Below are 23,486 nucleotides of genomic sequence, written 5' to 3' on the forward strand. Positions count from 1 at the left end.
AAAAGCTTCAGCTCCTTACCTGGCTCAAACAGTAAGTCACTGGTATAGACATTTTTCACCAATAAGTTGGAGCAGAGTTTGATGCTCTTCAGATGGCTGTAGCGTCTATTCAGGTACATGGAGAGGATGTAGTGGAGGTCAAGCATCAGGCAGGTCCAGCGCACATTGGCAGGGGCCACACCCACCAAATCTGAGGATCAGAAAAACCACTGTTAAAACCAACATTATACACTGACAAGCTACCTTAAAAAACCAAAACCCAGCTTTACACATGGGCTGAAATCCTTACAGAAAGGGAGGCATGAGGTTGATGTGTGTGCACAATTGTGCACGTGCATATTTAGAGACAATTGCCACACCAGGAAAATGGATAGCTAGGTTTCTAGTGATCAATTGAGTACAGATGTCGATTTGCAGCACAACTGTGGTAGCTGCACGTGAAAAGAGACAATTAATTGCACACACATTTTTATGCATGGATCCCATGGCCTTCATTCCTGAAAATTTAGACTCTAGTTACCATTCCTCACACTTTAACGTCTTCTAAAACAGGTCAATTTTTTTGTCCAAACTGACCATCCTTTTAGGAACATAATTTCCATCACAAACTAAAAATCCATCTAATCTGGTATCTTGTGTCCAATGCCAGCCAATGCCTGAGACTTCTGAGTTGTGTGTCAAATAATCACAATGCATCTAACTGTTTCTTACTATACATTGGGGGAATTTTTCCTGATGCCAACTGGTGGTTGACTGAGACGTTTATGTACGAAGCTTGATCACCCTAGAAATTTTTATCCTAGCTAGTGCAATTGCTGATGCTACTGTTATTCATATAATGTGCGTAATCCTTTTTTAACTCAGTCTCCTGAGCCAGTGAGTTCCAGGGGTTAATTCTACATTGTGTAAAATGAAAAAACCCTGTAAAGTCTAGTGTTAAAAATACGTAATGAAACGTGGACTTAATAAACCATCCCTCATTGTCAGACACTACTTAAATCCATGATTTCAAAGCTGAGGTCACATGTGACTATAGCAATACTGATGCATGATGCGTTATTTTCTCTTTACTAAGGTATGTAGTGCTAATTCCCACACTGAGAGCCCAGCCACACTATTATTCAGATGTGCTTTTCTTTACCTTGCTTTGAAGTTCTGGCTGTGCACTCATACACTGACCCTTTGGCTGCTCCACAGATGAAGGGGAACTGAAGCCAAGTGGCTGTGGACTTGAACTCCTTAAAAAGGTTGGAGAAGGAGATGCGGACAACCTGGCTATCCTGAGAACAAAGACACACACAATGTTATCCACCTGGCAGACCACTAGGGAAATGCTGCAGATGCTGCAGGATATAGTTTCTTGGTTGACACTACTCTGTCCAGCTTGGATACCCACCAAGGCTAAGAGACTACTGCCAGCTTGCCTTCCATATGGTCTACCCCACACCCCTGTGGCCCTAGCCGGGAAGAGTGAAGTCAGAAGAAAACACACAGTAAGGTCGTAGAAGAGTGGGTCTGAGATTTTTACCTCAAGTCCACAGATGTTAGATCATATGTGAATCATGTGAGGTTCAGGGCAATCACCACAGATAATGAGGCAAGCCTTCTAGTAAGTAAATTAAGAGCCAAGGGAGAAATGACTGGAGCTCTCAAACTCTAAGAAGTGAGGCACAAAGGTGATCAAGAAAGACAGCAATCCTTTCTTTTAACTTCATTTAACAGCTACTATAGCAGTCTATGTGACTTCAGCATGGGATACTTATGGCAGATGATTATCTTGCTCTAGAACATTCACGCGATACAGTTCAGTTCTCTATGTTCAAGCTCTTTTGAAAAGCTATTGTATTTCAATCCCCACTCTTCTACTCAGTTACACAAAGGGCCATGCAACAGACTCTCTCACATACCTCCGTGGTAACATCCAGGTGCACCACAAAATATTTGCCAGGCATGGGCTTAAAGAGCAGGTAGAGGTAATGACCAGTGAGCCCCAATGACTGTGTGCTGGTTTTGGGAAGCTGGATGTAGTTACTGGCAGGAATGGAGCCACGGATGCGATATACTGTTCCCTTCAACGTCTTGTCCTAAACAAAGAGAACATGCATTGATGCAAAGTTCTGCCCTACAGCAAAGTAAGTGAGGAGATCCAGTTGTGGAAGTCTTACTGCTTGTGCACTCGACACATCCAATTACACATTCCATCACTGGCTCCGAGTCAGGTGTATGCCAAGATTAGTCTAATAAAGCTCTGGAGAATGAGGGGTAGAAAGTTCTGGTGCCATACGGGTTCTCAAACATTTTCTGGGTGGATCACATCTTAACAGAGACATTGTCCCATGACCACCTCTCTTCCCATTTGTGATCACATTACATCCCTTGTGGCAACTACAGCAATTGCCTAAATGGAAAGGAAACATTAAGGATGTAATGTATTTTTAGCTGCCTTTAATGTGATGTAGAAGTAAGAAATGACAGCCAGCACTATTTGGCCAATTGTTCTCTGGGGACCACCAGCAAGTGCTCTCTGGACCTCTTTTAGGCACCTCTGTTGCAAAAAGCAGGAGGCAGGATGGAAAGATGTCATTGTTTTCTCTTTTGATGACACAGAGCTAGGGAATCTGAAATCTTCCTCTTTTTTTGACATTACAAAACAAAGCAGACTGGGAAACCCCTCTCTCTTTCTCTCAGCATCACTGAGTGCCTGGCTCTCTCTGCAGTACAGCTGGTCCAATCAGGAAACATTAGGAATACAATGTGTTACCATAAATGTTGTCACATCTCCTTCCTTAGTTGATCTTTTCCACTCCTCCACTTTGAAGTGCTTGAAGACGTTCAGATATGGATGCTGCCACACTGCAAAGAATCAGAAGAGGGTGAAGATGCTAGATATCCATGACCATCAATGTGTCCAGTTATACTGATTCATCAGCACACAGCAGGGAGTTAAAGCAACCCACTGGCACACTTGCCAGTACATTTTTGGCACATGGAGTATTTGTTCCATCAGGCCAGGACAGAAATTCTTCTGAAATGCAGAAGCTGGTATCTGACAGCACAAAGCGATGCCAAGCGGTCCTTTAAGAACACCAGTGTAATGCCCTGGAGGCAGGTAAATCCCAGACCTCCACTCAGGGGTCTTTCCACTAGTGATGCTGGTGTGACTTTTGCCCCTTCCTCCAGTGGAACATGGAGAGCAGACTAGTCAGTTTCACTGTGTTTATAACCAGCTCCCAAGACCTTTCAGGCGCTCATGGGGCATGCCCTAGCTCAAGGCTGCGATGGGGGGCAGGCCTGTGTCCTGTGGCAAACGGGTTATTGTGAGAGAGCCCCGCCCACCAGCAGGTGCCCCCAGCTGCATGGCTCCACAGGACCCCCTCCTCAGGGATCCCCCACCTCCCTCGGACTCCCCCCCCCCCGGAGCCTGGCCCCTCAGCCCCGCCTCCCCCACCCCAGAGATCCCCCACCTCCCTCAGACTCGCCACCCAGGAACCTGGCCCCTCCCCCCGCCTCCCCCCACAGGGATCCCCCACCTCCCTCAGACTCCCCCCCCAGAGCCTGGCCCCTCAGCCCCGCCTCCCCCACCCCAGAGATCCCCCACCTCCCTCAGACTCGCCACCCAGGAACCTGGCCCCTCCACCCCGCCTCCCCCCACAGGGATCCCCCACTTCCCTCGGACTCCCCTCCCCCCCCAGAGCCTGGCCCCTCAGCACCGCCTCCCCCCACAGAGAGTCCATTACCCTCGGGGCCCCTCACCGCTACCAGGTCCCACTGCCCCAGACCCGCCCCCCAAAGCCCCGGGTACCTTTGGCCATGGCTCCCCCGCTCTCTCCTGCCGCTACAGCCCGCAGCTCAACCGCCCCGCCGCTGCCAGCCCCGCCAATCCGCGCCACCCGGCCCGCCGGTAACCATAGAGCTCCCTCAGCACTGGGCTAGCGCGGCAAGCGCCCGTGCGCCACGTGACCAATGTGCCGCGAGCCTCCAGCGAGCGCGCACGGAGCGCCCCTTAGGAGAGTGGGTCCCTCCAAGGCCGCTGTCGCTCTCTGGCGAGTCGATGCTTCCGCCACGGTAAGTGTCATGGCCGGCTTGGGGCGCTCTAGGTGGGGATGATGCTCATGCTCTGCGTGGCAGTGTCACCGCCTCCATAGCTGGGTCCCGCCCCCCCCCCCAGCTGGCACCGTGCCAGCACAGAGTCCCCGTGTCACCCCCTCACTGGGCAGTCTGGGTGCCGCCTTGTCCCCCCAGCTCCCTGTACCCGCCCCCCTTGGCACGGGCTCGCCACCCTCATAAGGATCCTTGTGCCCTTGACTCTGGGCATCGCGTCTAGGATCGTCTGGCAGCACGTCAGCCTGTGGCAACAACAGGGTGGCATTGGTGGGGCCGGGCTAGTCACTGGGCACCTGGGGGTGGGCCTAGGAATGTCACAAAGCAATTGGGGATGTAGCACAGAATACTATCTGCATGTGGACCTAGAAATATCAGTGGGTACTGGGGAATGGCCCACACACAGGAACCATCCCATTACATCAGAGCCAAGGGAACACCGGCAAACCCTGAAAAACTCTTGGGGTGGGTGGAATATTATGTAGGGTAAGGATTTTCTGCCAGAACATCAGTATGATAATAAAACAACATACCTTCCATCCAAGGATCTCAAAGCACTTAATGAATTAAACCTCACTAAACCACTCACATGGGGAAGCTGAGGTTAAGAGGCTTGCTCAGAGGCACACAACAAGTTTGTGGCATCAGCATAGCTTGTTTGTCAAGACACTTCTTAGTTACTCAAAGAAGATTTAATAGTCCTGAAGGGCAGATCACTCTGCCTTTACACAGAAGTGTTACTGCCTTCTACTTTGAAGTGTATTTAATCTGAGCACTTTTGCTATTGTCTCATTCTCTATCAAGAATCTGCAAACTATGGATTCTTGGAGGAAAAAAGCCCCAGCTATATTCCCCCCACCCCTCCAATCACAGAACACATGTACACAGGGGATCTCTCTTGTAGTGCAGCTGGCCATGTTAAGTGATCATCAGCAATACATAGGGCCCTACCAAATTCACAGTCCACTTTGGTCAATTTCAGTCACAGGATTTTAAAAATTGAAAATTTCATTATTTCAGCTATTTAAATCTGAAATTTCATGGTGGTGTAATTGTAGGGATCCTGACCCAAAAAGGAGTTGTGGGGGGAGGAGTCACAAGGTTATTGCGGGGGGGGATTGCAGTATTGCCACCCTTCTTCTGCGCTGCTGATGGTGGTGGCACTGCCTTCAGAGTGGGGCAGTAGTGGCTGCTGGAAGAGAGCCCATTTCCGAAGGCAGAGTCGCCACCAGCAGCAGCACAAAAGTAAGGATGGCGTGCTATAGTATTGCCACCTTTGCTTTTGTGCTGCTGTCTACAGAGTTAGGCCTTCAGCAGCTGCCACTCTCCAGCCACCCAACTCTGAAGGCAGCAGCACAGAAGTAAAGATGGCATGGTATGGTAGTGCCACCCTTACTTCTGTGCTGCTGCTGGCAGGTTGCTGCCTTCAGAGCTGGGCATCTGAACAATAGCTGCCCAGCTCTGAAGGCAGTGCAGAAGTATGGGTGGCAATACTGCAATCCCCCTGCAACTCCCTTTTGGGTCAAGACCCCCAATATGAGAAACAATGGTTTCCCCTGTGAAATCTGCATAGTATAGGGTAAAAGCACACAAAGGAACAGATTTCACTGGGGAAAACTAGATTTCACGGTCTCTGATGCATTTTTCAGGGCCATCAATTTGGTAGGGCCCTAGCAATACAGTTCTGTTCTCAATGTGTTACAATTTCCCAACATGATTCACTCCTCCATTATTTAACAGGCAGTCCTGCTTATTCACTGCAAATTAAAACAAACCTCCTCCAAAATAGGGTTAATGTTGGAAGCAGTCCAATAGCTAATACTGCTGTGTGGGGAAGGTTGTATGCTCTTCTGGGAAACAGAGTGCTGATGCTTCACTGACAATTAGCGGCACAAAAGGATTCAGAGAACTAACAGATCACTTGCTCGTACCACATCCTATTATTCCTCCCTTTCCTTCTCTCCTAACAGCCAGTTTCTTGCCAAACCTCTTACACTAACATTTCTAAAATCTGCTTTTTCCTTTCTTTTCCTACTGCCAAAATCTTGGTTCACACCATTGTTGTATCTTGCCTGGATACCTAATCTCCTCCTTTCCAGTGTCCGTTATTTTCTCCATGTCAATCTATCCACCATTCAGTAGCTCAAATATTACTTGCTTTCCCACATCTCTGGTAATATCACCCCCAGAGTACTTTCATCAAGTTCCTGTCTCTTTTTGTGTCAAGATCAAAATCATCTTCACTTATGGTTCTGCGCAGCTCTGTGCTCTGCCCATGTTTCATCTTTTGCCTCCTATTGTTTCCTGCCTTGCAGTATCCCTCTTCCTGGGTATCAAGCATCTTTGCCATCCTCCCTCCTCAAAACACATAGCATTTGCATTGCTGTGTACTCTCTACTCCTGTACTCTCTACTCTTCCCTTTGTCCTGTCTCACTCAGGCCTTGTCTACACTACAAGACTATTTCGAATCAGCTTAGTTCAAATTTGTGGATTCGACCTTATGAAGTCGAATTTGTGTATCCATACTAAATACACTAATTCAAATTTCTGAGTCCACATTCACGGGGCCAGCGTCGACTTTGGAAGCGGTGCACTGTGGGAAGCTATCCCACAGTTCCCGCAGTCCCCGCTGCCCATTGGAATGCTGGGTAGAGCCCCCAATGCCTGCTGGGGGGAGAAATGTGTCGAGGGTGGTTTTGGGTAAGTGTTGTCATTGAACCGTCAATCACAACCTCCCTCCCTCCCTCCTTGAAAGCGCCTGCGGGCAATCTGTTCGTGCACTTTTCTGGTCAGTGACAGCGCGGACGCCACAGCACTGCAAGCATGGAGCCCGCTGCGATCATCGCCGTTTTCTCCTCCTCGCACTTTATCGTCCACCTCTTCCACAGTCAGCTGATGAGAAATTGGGCTACTTTTCAATGGTGCTGCAAGCACTGGGGGACCATGGGGGACGTTTTACAAACATCAACGTCGGGTGGCCGGGCAAGGTTCATGATGCGTGTGTTTTCAGGAACTGTGGGCTGCTCAGACGCCTGCAGGAAGGTAGTTTCTTCCCGGACCACGAAATAACTGTTGTGGATGTGCAGATGCCTATAGTCATCCTCGGGGACCCAGCCTGCCCGCTAATGCACTTGCTCATGAAGCCCTATACAGGCGCCTGGGACAGCAACAAGGAACTCTTCAAACACCAGCGGGCAGCGAGCAGCGTGACCTGTGACTGTTCAGTTTCTTTACAGAGAAGCTGAACCTGCCCCTGTTTCTTTACCCAGTTACTGTTGACTCTCCTCTTCGGTTACATACCCCGTTCACCCCGTTACCCCCACTTCCAGCACACGTGTAAAAATAAAATACATGTCCCATTATTACTTAACAAAGGTTTCTTTATTCATGACTTTTCGTGAAAGGGTTGAAACTGGGACGCAGACTGTGCTGGGTAGGGTGTGCGGTGATGTAAAGACCGCCTCTAAACTCAAGGAATGACAGGCTCCTGCTCCTAGAGCGGTCCGCAGTGCCGGAATGCTTCTTTCAACGGAGCCTGCCATCCCTCTTTATGGAATTCTGTGTGCGGGCGGATATGTGACCTTGTGGTGGAGGAGGACGGATACAGATTCCTCAGCTGCGTGACTCAGCGGTCCAGGACAAGGACCGCTGTATAAGATCTGTAACCGCCCTCCCCCGCTGCAAAGTCACATCTCCCCCCCCCACAGATCCTGGAAACCACCTCCCATACCGACCAGGGTGCCTACTGACTGCACCGTGTGTGTGACCCGCTGCTGATCCTGCCCCCGTGTCTGTACCCTGGGAAAGGTGACTGTCCTATGCAATTAACCACCCCCTTCCCCATGCCCCCCATTCAAAAAAACAGTCTTCTTTGAAAAAACATAACGGAAACAGTAATTAACAGCAAAGCATTTTTATTAATTAAGTAGACAGTTAGGGGATGGGACTGGGATTGGGACTACTGTGAGTCTGGAAGTGAAGGACTTCGGCAAATGTAGGGTATGAGAGCTTTTGGGTACTTGAGCACTGTGCTGTGGTGCAGTGACAGTATTCACGTCCCCGGCCGCCCCTCCTCCTGATTATTTTCGGTGAGGGGGGTATGGGACTTTGTGGCAGGGGAGTGCGGTTGCAGATACACTGCAGGGTGTCTCTGTCCTCCTGCGGTCCTACAGAACATCCACAAGGCGCCTGAGCAGTAGTCCAAGCAGCGTTTCAGTCGCCTGCTTGTCTTCCTCACGCCACCTCTCCTCCCGTTCGCTGTGTGAGCGCTGGCACAGAGAGACGGTCTCCCTCCACTGGCTCTGCTGGTCCGCCTCTGCTAGGTAGCAGCCCATATGTTCCTCGAACATCTTGTCCCTTGTCTTTTTCTTTCGCCGCCTAATCTTTGCCAGCCTCTGCGAGGGGGATGCTGTGTCAGGTCTGGAGACAGTGGAAGCTGTGAGATGGGAAACAGGGAGTGAATTCCTTGCAAAGATACATTTTTGCGAACAATTAACTGAGTCTAGCCTGTCTCTGTGAATTCTGGGTTGAGACCCCTGTGCCTGCTGGGGCACAAATCATTTTCGCGGTGGATTCTGGGTAAATGTCGCCAGTCATTACTTCCTCCGGGAAAGCAACGGCAGACAATCATTTCAAGCCCGTTTTCCCAGAATTGCCCTGGCATACGCCATAGCGTGGCAACCATGGACACTGTTTTGCCTTTTGTGTATGTCACCGTATGTGTACTAGATGCCACTGACAGAGGCGGGCCAGCAGCGCTACACAGCAGCATGCTTTTGCTTTTGCATGACAGCTGAGATGGTTACCAGCCATATTGTACCATCTACCATACCATAAATTGGTAATAAGATGGTAATAAGATGGGCATGGTTACCTGTCCTTTTGCACTGCACCATTTGGTGCTGTCATAAGTGCCCCTGGCCAAGCAGCCAGGGGCGCAAAAGCAAAAATTGGGAATGACTCCCTGAGTCAATCCCTCCTTTTTGGTATCTAAAAATAGAATCAGTCCTGCCTAGATTATGGGCAAGTGTACTAGAGAACCACTGTATCATAGAATCAGAGAGCACAGCTGCTCTGTGTCCGATCCTGCATAAATTTGGAGCTGTATGCTATTCACAAGGGGGTGCTCCTGCAACAACAACACCTGTTCATTCCGGCCTTCCCACAGCCTTCCTGGGCTACCATACCATTGTCCCACCACTTGTGTGATGAAGTAATAAAGAATGCAGGAATAAGACACAGTGACTTGTTTGTGAGAAATGAGTGGAAGGAAGCCTCCAGCTGCAATGATAGTCCAGGCAGGACATTAATTACTGTGGATGAAGGAGCCCATCATCCCTCTGCTAGTCCAGGGGCAATTCAATCTTTTCTTTACACAGGAAGGGTGGGGGCTGATGGAGCTCAGCCCCCTGTTGCAATGATGAGGACGGTTACCAGCCATACTGCACCATCTACCATGAAAAATTAGGGCCAGGCGCCCTTGATCAACCTCACAGATGCTAGTACGCATGGTTACCAGTCCTTTTGCACTGCCCCATGTGCCAATAGGCTGATGTTGAGGACAGATACCCATCTTTTTGTACCATCAGCCATCCATAGCATGGGGGGATCAAGGATGTTGGTGTTGAGTGCTGCACCATCGCGTCTATCTGCAGCATTCAGTAAAGATAGGGTGACATGTAAAAGAGTCAACAGAGGATTGTTTTCACTTCTGGTGGTGGGTGGGGTGTGTGCGCAAATTGCCGAACTATGCCCTGACCCACCGCAGACACTGTGTTTGACCCTAGAAGCATTTGGAGCTCATCCAAGAATGCAAATACTTTTCGGAGACAGCAGGAACTGTGGGATACCTTGCGTCCTCATTCCCCCCTCCCTCCATGAGCGTCCATTATATTCTTTGGCTTTCCGTTACGCTCGTCACGCAGCTGCGTGCTGAGTCTGTGCTATGCCGTCTGTCCGTAGATTTTTTAAAAATACTTTGGACCAGGCGTAAAATTACAGTAATTACCCTAATTAGATGCAGGAGTCTCCGAGCGAGATCACCCTGAGGAGGGTCACTGAAGGAGATAGAGAGTGCATGCTGCGTGAAAGCTAGCACGAACCAGGGCCCGATGCAGCCGTGCTCGGGGAGGCAGTGCTCCCTGAGTACCTCATGAAAGCCTTGCGCGGAAAACGGTGCTACCACGGAGCACCCAATAAGGCAGCTCTCCCCAGGAACCTCCTGCTGATGCTTTTCGATTAACGCAAGGAGAGCTTCGTGGAGATCTCCAAGGATGATTTCTGTTCTATCCCCATATCTAGAGAGACCTCCTTTTCACACAGTTAAGATTCCTGTTATATTAAGAATAAAAGTTAACATGGTTAAAGCACTTACCGACTGCTCCTTCTCCTGATTCAGGGTCCGGGTTAATGGCCGGGGAGGGTTGTTGGGGGATCTCCGTGACGGTGATGAATAGATCCTGGCTGTCGGGGAAACCAGCGTTGTAAGCGCTCTCGCCTGCCTCGTCCTCCACAAACCCTTCCTCATCTTCCCCGTCCGCGAACATCACCGAGGAACTGGCCGTCGACACTGTCCCATCGTCAGAGTCCACGGTCACTGGTGGGGCAGTGGTGGCAGGCTCCGTAGCGTCCGTTTGCCGCTTTGATTTTTTGGTAGCCTTGTCTGGGGTCCTTAATTTTCACGCGGCGCTGCGTTGCATCCCGCCTGTATCCTCTGACTCTCATGGCTTTGGAGACCTTCTCGTAGGTCTTCGCATTCCGTGTTTTGGAGCGCAGCTCCGAAAGCACAGACTCCTCGCCCCACACACCGATCAGATCGAAGAGTTCCCAGTCAGTCTATGCTGGGTCCCTCTTTCTATTCACAGATAACATGAACTCCTCTGCTGGAGAGCTCTGCATCGTTGCAGGTGCTGCGGAGCTCGCCCCGATGTCCAGCCAGGACGTCAGATTCAAAGTGCCCAGACAGGAAAATGAATTCAAATTTTCCCGGGTCATTTCCTGTGTGGCTGGTCAGAGAATCCAAGCTCCGACTGCTGCCCAGAGCGTCAACAGAGTGGTGCACTGTGGGATAGCTCCCGGAGCTACTAAGTTCGATTTGCATCCACACCTAGCCTAATTCGAGCTAGCCATGTCGAATTTAGCGTTACTCCACCTGTCGGGGTGGAGTACCGAATTCGAACTAAAGAGCCCTCTAGTTCGAATTAAATGGCTTCCTGGTGTGGACGGTTGAGCGGTTAGTTCGAATTAACGCTGCTAAATTCGAATTAAAGTCCTAGTGTAGACCAGGCCTCAGTCTCTACTTAAAAGCATCAGAAGTTATGCGAGTCACTTGCTGTTTAATAATTAACCGTCATCTCTCCTTTTTCCAACCCTCTCTCCACTATCTAACTTCATGGTCTGCTTATCTAATTTAGATGGAAAATTCTTTGTGGCAGAATTATGGCACAGCATAACTGTTTATTAATCATAACAGTGCAGGAGGACAAACCTCCAGCAGTTTCAATCACTATTGCATCTGTTCTAGTTTGCAAAGCCCTCTTCAACTTGATCAGTGAGCTACACCACCCAACCAGCTGGCTTACAAAGCATCTCTGTTTTTTGTGTTGATTTTGTATCTTTCTTGGTAATTTTCCAGGTGAGGTGGACTCTTCCTTCAATACACATAGGTCTCTGTTTTTATGGTGCTGGTGCCATATACAGTTCTCATAATTACTGAACCGTTTTAAAAATCAAACAAGAATAAGTGGGAAAAACGAAACACACATCTCTTTTCAGTAGTATCAATCTGACTAAAGGATGGAAAATCATCATTTTAGATATTTAATAGTATAAACGTCCTGCCTAGCTTAGGATAGCAAGAATTCAAATAATAATTAAAAACAAAACAGTAATTGTAAGCTCTGTGGGCAGGGACCATCTTTTTTGTTCTGTGTTTTGTACAGTGCCTAGCGCAATGGGGTCCTGGTCCATGACTTGGCCCCCAACCACTACAATGATACAAATAATAATAATGTTTGTTTATGAAGTGCCATCTCAACTTCTAAGTTGTAAAACATAAGTTCTGAACAACATAGTACAAAGAAATTAATCAAAACCAGCCCTCTTAAAAGTCAAGCATAAACAAGAGAGTAGATTTTTTATAAGGGGATGGGAAGGACAGATACATACAGATGGGCCTTGTGTCCTTTTGTTTTTTGAACACCCACATAAACTCTTTGGGGAAAAAGTTTTTAGTGTTTTTAATGCATAAAAAATGGACTAAGATTCATTTCTGGTGCAAATAGAATCCCACCCTAGGGGAGGCCCTAGAACAAAAGCACAGCCTCCTGCTGATTTAAGACCTGTTGGTGATATATCGGTAAAGGCAGGTAGCATACGAGCACAGAAGCTCACCAGGACAAAGCTAGAGGCTTTACAAACAAGAAGCATGCAAAGATTGTTTCAAGTACAGAAACTTAATTTTATTAGGAATAAAATTAACGCAGCATTATAATCTCTCCTACCCTTCCTTCTATATGGCTGTCAAAACTGCTACAATAAGAACAAGACTCCAAATAAGGAAAAGATGTATAATATATTTTTAAAGTTCTAATCCTGATAAAACCAGGCTTCAGTTCTGAATGATGGAAATATCAGTGGTTAACTGCTGGTTTATCAGTAGTTTTCTTTTACCAACCCCACCCTAAGCAAAAAAGATGGTGGTTGGATATCCAATGGTCAAGTACCAGTGTATTATAATAAAACCACTCACTTACTTTTTACTATTTTATACACTTGCTGCCACTGCTTACACAACACAACTATGGGAGAGAGAGCTGGAATCCATTCTGGCTCATGCATCATCAACCAAACTGCTAATTACATGTTAACTGCAGAAGCTTTAATACTGGTGAAGATGTGTAACCCTGAAAGAACTCAGTTTGACTTTCAAATCTCAGATGGAGTTTACAGAGCTGGCAGTTAGGAGGAAAATACCTATCTTTTTACTCCTAAACTAAGTGAATAGGATCTGAAAAATTATTAACGAACTATCAACTTGTAACCGCATGATACAATTTTTAGAGTTACTTTTCAGAGTCTCACCCCAGGTTAATTGCTTCTGAGCTATTTTATTTCTTATTTTATACATGAAAGTTATTTTTCATAAAGCACGGGAACTGGGCTGATGAATGTATTATATGTTACATCAAGGAACTGAACATAACCAACACATCATACAAGGGGAATTAATTCCCATGGCCTTCCGTCTAGGGGTTCTCCCTCCCCCCCCATGCCACTGAGGGGTTTAATTTCTCCATACCACCTGATGATCCTCTATATCAGCAGGAGTTTGGAATGTTTCATTAGTGAATGAGGGCCAAGACCATGATGTTCACCCATCTCCTGACTGAACAGAAGAGACCGCAGATCAGAGAAGAGGAAGTGCTCAGAACGATGGATTACCAAAGCCAACCATTCGCTGTACCTCATGGATTTCCTGGAGCAGTTCCTCATTCTTCAGCTCTAACTGTATGGAAAAGAAGAAGATCAAACAGGGACACATGAACAAGTCTTAAAGCACCTAAGATACATCTTCCTAGAATACTTTGGGCCATGGAGGAGGATTCAACCAACTAATCCCACTTAGAGACTGTAAAGAAAATAGAAATAGCCTCTTTGTCATTGTACCAAATATTTCCCTACTGCTGGTATTAGAAGTGATATCATATGTCAGCAAGATGATAGCAGCTGACAGCAGAAGCCTCAGAAATGTCACATTTAATTATCTTATTTTCAAATATAATTCACACCTGAAAAGGGGCAAGTACTTCTCACTATATGAATATTCAGAACCCTCTGCTGAGAAAAATATGACTTCCTTTTTAATTGACATCAGACCATGAGCCGACCTCTTCATCCTGCTTTTTTTCCCCAAACTAGAAGGGATGAGAATAATACAAACCTTTACTGCGTATTTGTAAGACTGCTCTGCCTCCAACTGCCTTCCTCCCTGAAAAACACCAGTAGCCAGTAAGAAGTTTGTTTGATAGGACAAAATCAGGTGTTTCAGCTACTGTCAAGAGACACATTTTAACAAGGCCGGATGACAGGAATACCTCAGCTGTGGAATATTTAGTAGGAGAAAGGGTAATGAGAAACAAAGGGGAAGATTGTTTCTTTTGGCATTAAAATGCTTCCACATTTGTGTTTTTCCAGAGAACAAACCCCAACCTATCTATATTTACCAATGGAGTCTATGAGGCACCTTTGAGACATATAGACAGACATTGATGTAGATAAAGCAGAACATGTTTCATCACATTTGATGTTGAGATAGGACACTCACTTGCATGCAGACTAGCGCTAGATATGCCCACACTTCGGCATTGTTGTTATTCAGGGCATTGGCCTCAGAGAGGGCATCTTCTGCCTCCGTAATTTCTTTCAGCTTTACAGAGAGAGAGAAAGAGATGAGCAAAAACTGAACAGCAGGTAAAGTATTGCCCAGAGTTTAACATGTACCTGGTATATGACAGCTGAAGAAATCAGTGTGAAAAAACCTTCAGAAATGATCCTCACTTTAGGCTCCTCTGAATTATACAATAATAATGACAGTGTAACAAATTTAGAGCAGAGACATTGAGACAACTGCAATGTCAGACTCTCCTGCTCTCCTGACTGGAGGGAAAGCCCCTCATCACTGACTCAGACACTACCGAAGAGCCCAGTCCTCTTACAAATTACCCATGGACTATTCTCACCGAAGAAAGCAACAATCACTCTTTCACTTCCATGTGTCTGGAGTTTGGAAACTACTGGGAAACCCTTACGATGGTTGAGGAGGAAAGTAGAGTCACCCTGACCCCTCCCATTCACGTTCTTCAGATGAGGGAACCTTGCAAAGCAGCCCCTTGCGAGATGCTTCACTCTTTATGGCTGCAGGGATCTCAGGTCGGTGTCTCTGTCTTTATTAAACCATTCTGAAAATCCTCACATCTTTAATAAAGAAAGGGTTGTTCTTGGTAGCCCTTCCCATCTGCTGACTTCCCAACATTCCTTCCGATGGGGAAAGCAATGTGAACCAAAAGAAAAAGGCTCCTTTCTGTTGACACTTAGGTTGCACACAGGTAGGCAAGGGCGGCTTTAGGCCTATTCCACCAATTCCCCCGAATCGGGCCCCACGCCCAGTGAGAATCCCTTCCGTGGCTAGAGGCGCCTTTTTAATTTGTACTCACCTGGCGGTACTTCGGGTCTTCAGCGGCACTTCGGCAGCAGGTTCTTCGCTCGCTCTGGGTCTTCGGCGGAACTTCGGTGGCGGGTCCTTCAGTACCGCCGAAGACCTGGAGCGAGTGAAGGACCCGCTGCCAAAGTGCCGCCAAAGACTCGGAGCACTGCCCAGGGAGTACAAGCCCCATGTGTTTTTTTACATGTGTGGTTTTTTTGGTTTTTTTTTAGTCATCCCTTCCGGGGCCCTGTCAAAACTGTTTGAATTGGGCCCCACACTTCCTAAAGCCGGCCCTGCAGGTAGGTGCTCATTTAGAATGGAGTCCAGCACAGTGATAGCATGCCTATGTGACAATGTACTGAGTGTGTCTCTGGGAGCCCTCAATACCAACTGGTAGAGTGCATGTCATACTGCAATTCATAGCAGGTCTGATACACTCAGTGCCCCAACACTTTCTTGTCATAACCTGCATATAATAGGTGTTACGTAAGGTATCTTATGCAAACTGGTAACATGCTGGTCCCCAAAATCATTGCATGGTGTGTATATGAATGTATACAAAGAGTTATCGATGTGTGCTGGAAATATGTTCTTAAGATATGTTTGAGAGGCAGCACATAAGCCCAGCCTTCCCTAGACAAAGGAATGTGTATTTATTTGTCTGACCAGCTTGATCACAAGCAGAGGACAATGCAAATATATTTATATATAAGCTGAACAAAGCCATCAAGCTAACAAGAAGGGGAGGAGACTGCTTAACGACCATGATGGGAGATGGAATCTGCACCCCAGAAAGCCTTCCTGGCTCCAGAGACAATGAACTTTAGGGGATACAAAGACAAGCAAAATCCCATTTTGGTTATTCATCACTGAGGGGACTTAGTGTTCAGCACCTTCCAAGCCTCTAAAAGCTGGATTCGCTTGGCCTGAAAGGCAAGAGTCACTAGAAACTAACTACAGGTGTCTAACTTGCTTAGACAAAGATAGTAACTTGTGAAATTAAGTTTTAGTCACTTGAAAGTGTGCTGTGTTTGGTTTTAATTGTAATCATACCTGTTTCTTTTATTCTTACTTATTAACACTTATCTCTTTTCTTTGTTAATAAACTTATTCTTGTTTTATTACAAAACCATCTCAGTGCTGTGTATTACAGTAAAGGGTAAGTCTTGAGCTAACCTAACAGGCTGGTGTGTGTTCTGTCTCTTTGGAGGCAGCAAACTTAACTTCTGTGAGTGTCCAGTGAGAAGGACTGGACATCACTGAGAGCTGTTTCTGGGGAACTTGGGAATTGGGGTTCATTAACTGTTACCTGCAAGGCAAAGTTTGGACTGGCAGAATCCTGGAAAGCTTGCCGGGAAGGCAGATGAGCTAGTGTCAGAGAGCAAAGCTCTTGCTTGCTGAGACTGAGGGTTAAGACAGAGTCTCACAGATCTGGGAACCCCAAGCAGGACATCACACTGAGAAAAGAGATTCTGGTCCCAGGAGGAGTTAATTGCTATACAGTGATTGTCTGTTCTACAGATGGTTAGAGTAACTTTTCTCTCAAACTTTCCATTTTAGCATCAGAGAGTCTCATGCATGTAACCATGATGGCACCCAGTGCAATGTGGCCTTTACCCTAAGAACAGCCTTAGAGAACTCTGGTCCCCCAGATAGTTTGGATGAACAGCTTTTACCTAAGGAAAGGGGAACAGTGGAGAGTCAAGTCATAATCTCATCTTCCCAAGATCCATGCAATTGTTTAAAGACTGGCCAAGCATGGATGCTTTTCACTCTCTTACCCTGTAGCAGGCGATTCCTACTCCCAGCCAGGTCAGGCAGGATGAGGACTTCTTACAGGCCAGCATATAGGTGCGCTTTGCCTTATCATACTGCCAAGAGAAGAGATCAGTAAATTGCTCTCTCTAACGTAACCATTCACTCTGCACCATGGCTGCTCTTCCTCCACAGGCACGCTGAAACCACCATATATCCAACTGGGCTCATATAGGAGGGGACACTACCATCCAAATACTGTTGGTTGTGGCCAGGAACCTACTCACATTTCCCATAGCAGGCAGTTCTGCCTGTATAGCCCCTGAGAGCCTCAGATTAACGAGCCAACAAGAAATGTTTAGCTCTCCATATCTAGTGCTAGAAAAATTATTGGGGTTACTATTACAGCAGCACCCAGAGATCCTGGTCAGGATTGGCGCTAGGCACTGTACACACAAAGAAGTAAAACAGATCTCTGCTCCAAAGAGTTGAGTTCATTAAAAGACTTAATTGTATTGTCTGATCTGCAGCTATGAAAATAAAAGTTGCAATTCACATTATTCATCCAGAATAATTACTTTCCCTGCCTTGGTTTGTCTCCCATTTTTAGATCCCATGTTCAGCTCCTCACCTCTTTCTCTTTCAGATAGATCGACCCCAATCGCAGGTAAACAAAGTGTATCTCAGAAGCATCCATTACAAAGCTGATGGTTCGTTCATAGCATTCCTTTGCCTCACTAAGATTTCCACTCAGGTAGCACAGGTGCCCTTTCTGTGCCCAAACATTTGGATTCTATGTAAACAAACCCAGTAGTTAGACAAAGTGAGACAGGGAGGGGAAAGTGGACAAGAGATTAACTGGATAGCATCTAAGCTCAGAAGTAAGGGAGATGATGAAGGCTATTTGCATACAGATATGTATTTTCCATACAAGCAAGTTTGAGTTTGTAGCGAGGAGTACTTGCACAACAACTACTGCACTTAGCACAATGGGGGCCTAATCCGTGACAAATACAAATATTAAAAAACATTTAGCGATATTAGTTCTGCTGCTGTCTGCATGCTCCATTCAACTTGACATTCTCAAAGGATGCATCTCCCTTTCATCTGAATAGAGAAGTGCACATGTTCACATGGGGGAAAGGAACATATTACTCCTGGGGACGTTCTGCACCAAAATTAATAATTCTGCACACAATATTTTAAATTCTGCAAAATTCTGCAAATTTTATTTGTCAAAATAACACTGCAGAATCACGCCAGTTTCAATTATTTTTGTAATTTATTCAAAATACCTGTCAGCAAGTATGTCTGTAACAATGCACAACCCCCTCACCCTCCGGGCAGAGAGTTAAAGAAACCCCTATGACAACCCAGCACCTGTTTCTGTCCCCTTCCCCCCATCCCCCACAGAGCCCAGCCATCCACAACCCCTCTCCTCCACAGCCCAGCTGCAGGGACCCGCCCACAGCCAATACACCCAAGCCCCCTCCCCCACCCAGCCCAGCCACGGGTTCCCTCTAGCCCAGATACCTGCCGTCCTCCCCACCAGAGCCCAGTCGTAGGGGCCCCCCTTACCCAGATACCAACCCCCCACCCCCCTACAGCCTAGACACCTCGCCCCAGAGCCCAGGGATCCAGAGGGACAAACAGCCTGATGCTTGGTCCCAGGCTTGCATGGAGTTTCCAGCACTGCCCTTTTCTTCCCACAGGGCATGCTGGGAACTGCAGCGGTCAGGAACCCTTTAGCTCCCTCCCCCTGGCAGTGCCTTCAGTGTGCAAGCTGGGCTCTGCGGCCAGCAGCACTGCAGCCCATTTCTGTGGGGGAGAGAAAATTCTGCGTGCACAATGTTAATTTCTGCAAAATTCTGCATTGCACAGTGGCGCAGAATTCCCCCAAGAGCAACATATACACTGAGGGGAAAGAAAGACAGAGATATGTACAAGGAGTCCTCACCCTGATGTGTTGCCTCATGTAGAAGATCAACTAAAATGCAAAATAATGAACTAAATAAAGGAGGAGAGAAGTGAAACAGGCCAAATTCTGATGTTCTTACTCAACATCTATGTAATCCTTGCTTAGGCAAACTCCTACTGACTGCAACGGGAATTTGATTGAATAAACATCGAGTCAAGACCTCAGGACCTGACCCATTGGAACGAACATAGCAGGGGATATGCTGTATTGTTCTGCAAAGCTCCTTGTGTTCTGAGAGAGCATGTTGACTGCTCAGGGCAGCATAGTGCTAAAACAAAGTTACCAGGTAGTCAATCTGAATAGCCTCTCGGAGACATTCTTCAGCCTTAGAGAAGTCCTTCTTGAGCAAGTGTGTTTGTGCCAGCACTAGGTAATATTCACAGCTGGGTCCTTCCTGCTGGCACAGTAGCTCATGTGCTAGCGCCCTGTGAACAAACTGAAAGAGAAAGCCACACACAGGCATTGTAACGAAACTAACGCCAGCCATGAACATCCCAACCCCTGTTCTGCTCCCAGCATGGAGAAAAGGGATAACATGCAGCCTCCTCTGTGACAGACAACCAGAATGCTCATCATGCACTGTAGGTATTGGAACACACAGGTAATGTCTCAAGATGACTTTACATTGTTCCCCCAAGGCATCCCCTGATTTAATAAGAGGGTGTCTCATTAGCAGTTCAAACACTGGACAGATACATTTTTTCCTTTTAAATTTTAGCTTCAGATGCTTTTAGTTGTTTTTGTTTGCTGTTAACACTCAGCAAATTTCCCATCCTTTCTTTGTCAAGTTAACATCATACAGCACAATGTGGAAGTCACTGCATTCAAGGAGGCCCCTGTCAATACAGGCTAGGAGATAGTGGGGACAGAACTGAAAGAAAAGATGCCATACAAGAGGAGCTTGGAGTGCTGTTATAAAGACAGCTTGTCCCTCCGACAACCCTCCAGTGGTTGCTCAGAGACTAGCTCTGATCTAATGGACAAAGGTTGTCCAATGGACTGATACTGGTGCTGCTGGTCTTAACTTGAAGGGAGGATGAATGTGTGAGAGAGATAGAACCTGGATGAGGGGATGTGGGGTGCATACAAGCTGGCATTTGGACTGAGGAGGAGGTCTGGGCAGTGAGTCTCCCAGGTGCCTCCATGGCCTCCCACTGCACACCTTTTCCTAGGGCTGCTGTTTGTATATTGGTTTGGAAAGTGTTTTGTGCTCCTTTGGGATTAACATTGCATGGTTTTAAGGCATGAGACAATATGGTAAGAAAGCATTGAATTGGGTACCTAAAAGAGGAAAGAGAAAACGAGGAAGGCAAAGGAAGAACTGGCAGAAGATATGACAGAAGATAGTGAATGTACTGGCATCGCCTGGGAAGAAATACCACAAGTAGTGAGTGACTGTAATCAAAGGAGGAACTAGACTGCCCAATGCGTCAATGGTAGAGGAGTACTAAGGTCAAAGATGTATGCTTATACATCAGAATGATGTGGACAGGTGAAAGTCTATGGAACAATATATGTGCCAGGAGTCCTCTTCACAACTCTTTTAGGGAGAAGTTATTCTGTGCTGCTAGGATTAAATGATGCATTGTAATGTATGGTGGCTATTGTGAAAACCAAGGTCACAGGGAGAGTTCCATCTGATGAAACCCACGAGGAGCCATTGTTTTGGAAGGGAGGCACTCCACATGCATGTGAAAGGTTACTCTGATGCACACAGAAGTGCGTGGATGGCTATTTTGATCCAAGAAGTGACCACCTGGTCTGTAGGATGCATCAAAATAATAGGCATTTTCTCTCAAAACTATCCTTGAAACAGCTCTTTTATGGACAAAAATTGGATTACCTGTTCTTCCTGCAACAAACCAGTGGTGGATTTGAACACTCCTATTACTTTGCCTAGCTAAGGTTATTTTTGATGCATCTTAGGATCATTTCAGTTCTGAATTCTCTAAACAGCCATATCTTGGCAGCAGTTGACAATAATGTTGACTTGACTGATGTTTGAGTTGAGTCTGCATAGCCCACTCTTTAAACCCATAAGAACATCCTACTGGAAGCTGCCATGATCTCACTATTTTAATACCACAGGGAAGTAACTGTCACACATGGAAATGAGTTCAAAATCCTAATGCCACCTTCCTTCCCCAGTTCATGCTGCACTGACCTGTAGAGCATTGACCTCCATCAAGAAGTGTATGGTCTCCATGAAGATTGTGTGGGAGGGCTGTGAAAGTCCAGAAAGGGGGACAGGGGCCACCGCATGTGATGGATCAAGTGCTCCTCCATTAGTTTTCTTCATTACTGAAATAATAGCAAGAGAGAGAGGCTCATGGGTGCTGAAAAGACCAGAGGTTCAGAATAGCAGTAGTAATCCATAACCATATCATGTATTTGTTTATTATGTGAGCAGGATAGGCCACAGCTGACCTTAACTAGTCATTTCTTTGATTTTTTAAGTGCTTAAGTTTTGATAAATGATGCAAAAGGAAGCTACACCATTGTCACAAAGGGTATATCTATACTAAAATTAAAAAGCTGGGGCTGGCCCATGACAGTTGACTCAGGCTTGTGGGGCTTGGTTCAGGGGCTGTTTAATGGCAGTGTAGATAGTCAGGTGCCGGCTCGACTGTCTACAAGAAAATCTACTTTGCTGAAGATTCTTAACCTGGGTTGGAGAGCAAACCTTGCTGCTTTGTACCCTATCCTGATTAACTGAACGGCAAGTAAGTTAGCTTTTACTGACAATCTCCTGTATTATCTGTACTTAATCTCATATTTTTGCCACTGGTTGCTGTGAAGTCCCAACCCTCTGCCCCAGCACTGAAATCCCCCCTCTCTCAAAGCCAGAGACCCCACTTTCTAACCTTTCTGGGACGTCTCCTTGTTCTTACTGAGAGTGGGGGAAAGTTTCTTGGTCAGTTTAACTGCAGGATCATCTTCTGGCAGCTGGATGGTTACAACAGGCTCTACAGAATCTGGCTGTACTTTCAGGGAGCCATCTGGAGCCTCATCTGGAACTAAACCCCACAATGGATTAAGTGCAATGAAAAGTTCTCCATAAATTGGTCATTTCTTAGCAAGATGCTGTACCTGAGAGAACTCAGAAAATTGCAGAAAAAGAACAGTCCCAGGACTGCTGGGAAAATACTGCGCTGGATGCAAATCCCTGTGAATCGATTTTTGGTTACGTTAATACCTTGCAAGTTATAATGAAATATCAATACGGCTCTGTCTTCACTGGCAAGTTTCTGCGCAATAAAGCAGCTTTCTGTGTTGTAACTCCAACGTGTACACACTGCCAAGCCACTTAGTGCGCAGAAACTGCTCAGTTGCAGCGCTATAAAAAAAGCACCCCGACAAGAGGCGTAGCACTTTCTGCGCTGGGGCTATAGCGCTGCGGTGCCAGTATAGACACTGTGGCAATTACAGCACTGCGATTGGGCCTCCGGGAAGTGTCCCACAATGTCTGTTCTCGCCTCTCTGATCACCGGTTTGAACTCTACTGCCCTTCCCTTAGGTGAGCAACTGTCAGCCCTACCCCATCCATTCCTTTGCAAATTTGAAAGTCCCCTTCCTGTTTGCTTGGTGATGCATACAGTGGTCTCAGCGCATTTTTCCAGGTGGTCATGCCTGCTCCACGCACCAGGTGATCCCCCACTTGGAGCAATGCTGAGCTGCTGGATCTCATTGGCATTTGGGGAGAGGAAGCTGTGCAGTCCCAGCTGCGCTCCAGCCATAGGAATTATGATACCTACTGACAGATTTCACGATGCATGATAGAAAGGGACCATGACTGGGACACATTGCAGTATAGGGTAAAAGTGAAGGAGCTGCAGAATGCCTGCCACAAGGCATGGGAGGCAAACCGCTGCTCCGGTGCTGTGTCCACAAGCTGCCAGTTCTACAAAGAGCTGGACGCAATACTTGGTGGTGACCAAACCTCCACTGTGAAGGCCCCTGTGGATACTTGTTGGCTCACATGCCAGTCGAGAGTAGACCGAGCCAGGAGGAGGAAGGCAGGGGACCCGGAGGCAGAAGATGACTCGGAGGCTAGAGATATATGCAGTCAGGAGCACTTTTCTATCCCGGAAGAGCCTAGCCAGTCACAGCAGTCGGAGCTTGGTGAAGTGCAAACAGGAGAAGAGGCCCCTGGTAAGTGGATCTGATTTTGAGAATTGATGAAGTGAGTTGTTGGGGGCAGGAGGGTTACAGAAAGCAGGCTTGTCTCCCACTGCATGCCTAGTCTGAGCGACAGAACAGGCTGTTGATAGACTCCCTCACTTCTCCTCAGAGATCTCCAGGAAACTCTCACGGAGATAGTGGGCAATCCACTCCACAGGTTCCTCGGCAGAGCTGCTTTGTTTCTTGCCCCACTAACGGTAACTTTCCCGTGCCACTTTGCCGTGACGGGGGTGGGGGGGAAGGAGGAACCACTGCTGCACACTGGC

General features: G+C 47.0%; 2 protein-coding genes across 8 annotated transcripts in view; both read right to left on the minus strand.

Annotated features, from left to right (window-relative positions):
- The window catches only part of WDR90 (WD repeat domain 90), a 49,789-nt gene extending 45,133 nt beyond the window's left edge, over positions 1 to 4,656 (minus strand). The window contains exons 1-5 of one of the 3 annotated variants that reach the window (XM_044980746.1): positions 4,635 to 4,656; positions 2,762 to 2,853; positions 1,908 to 2,084; positions 1,142 to 1,280; positions 20 to 190 (exon numbers count right to left, since the gene is read on the minus strand). In XM_044980746.1, the coding sequence (XP_044836681.1) occupies positions 20 to 190; positions 1,142 to 1,280; positions 1,908 to 2,084; positions 2,762 to 2,853; positions 4,635 to 4,641 (586 nt within the window). In that variant the 5' untranslated portion in view covers positions 4,642 to 4,656. Of the gene's footprint in view, positions 1 to 19; positions 191 to 1,141; positions 1,281 to 1,907; positions 2,085 to 2,761; positions 2,854 to 3,598; positions 3,619 to 3,802; positions 3,938 to 4,634 lie in introns of those variants that run through there. The other 2 variants (XM_044980745.1, XM_044980747.1) reach the window with 2 other exon arrangements.
- Positions 4,657 to 12,565: 7,909 nt separating this feature from the next.
- CFAP70 (cilia and flagella associated protein 70) overlaps positions 12,566 to 23,486 on the minus strand; it is a 40,964-nt gene continuing 30,043 nt past the window's right edge. For 3 of the 5 annotated variants that reach the window (XM_044980765.1, XM_044980767.1, XM_044980766.1), the window contains exons 21-28: positions 21,903 to 22,055; positions 21,203 to 21,339; positions 19,322 to 19,474; positions 17,692 to 17,853; positions 17,087 to 17,176; positions 14,427 to 14,528; positions 14,043 to 14,090; positions 12,567 to 13,607 (exon numbers count right to left, since the gene is read on the minus strand). In XM_044980765.1, coding sequence (XP_044836700.1) covers positions 13,527 to 13,607; positions 14,043 to 14,090; positions 14,427 to 14,528; positions 17,087 to 17,176; positions 17,692 to 17,853; positions 19,322 to 19,474; positions 21,203 to 21,339; positions 21,903 to 22,055 — 926 coding nt within the window. In that variant the 3' untranslated portion in view covers positions 12,567 to 13,526. Of the gene's footprint in view, positions 13,608 to 14,042; positions 14,091 to 14,426; positions 14,529 to 17,086; positions 17,177 to 17,691; positions 17,854 to 19,321; positions 19,475 to 21,202; positions 21,340 to 21,902; positions 22,056 to 23,486 lie in introns of all 5 variants that reach the window. The other 2 variants (XM_044980769.1, XM_044980768.1) reach the window with 2 other exon arrangements.

This window comes from Mauremys mutica, chromosome 11 (genome assembly GCF_020497125.1).
Source record: "Mauremys mutica isolate MM-2020 ecotype Southern chromosome 11, ASM2049712v1, whole genome shotgun sequence".
Taxonomy (NCBI): domain Eukaryota; kingdom Metazoa; phylum Chordata; order Testudines; family Geoemydidae; genus Mauremys; species Mauremys mutica.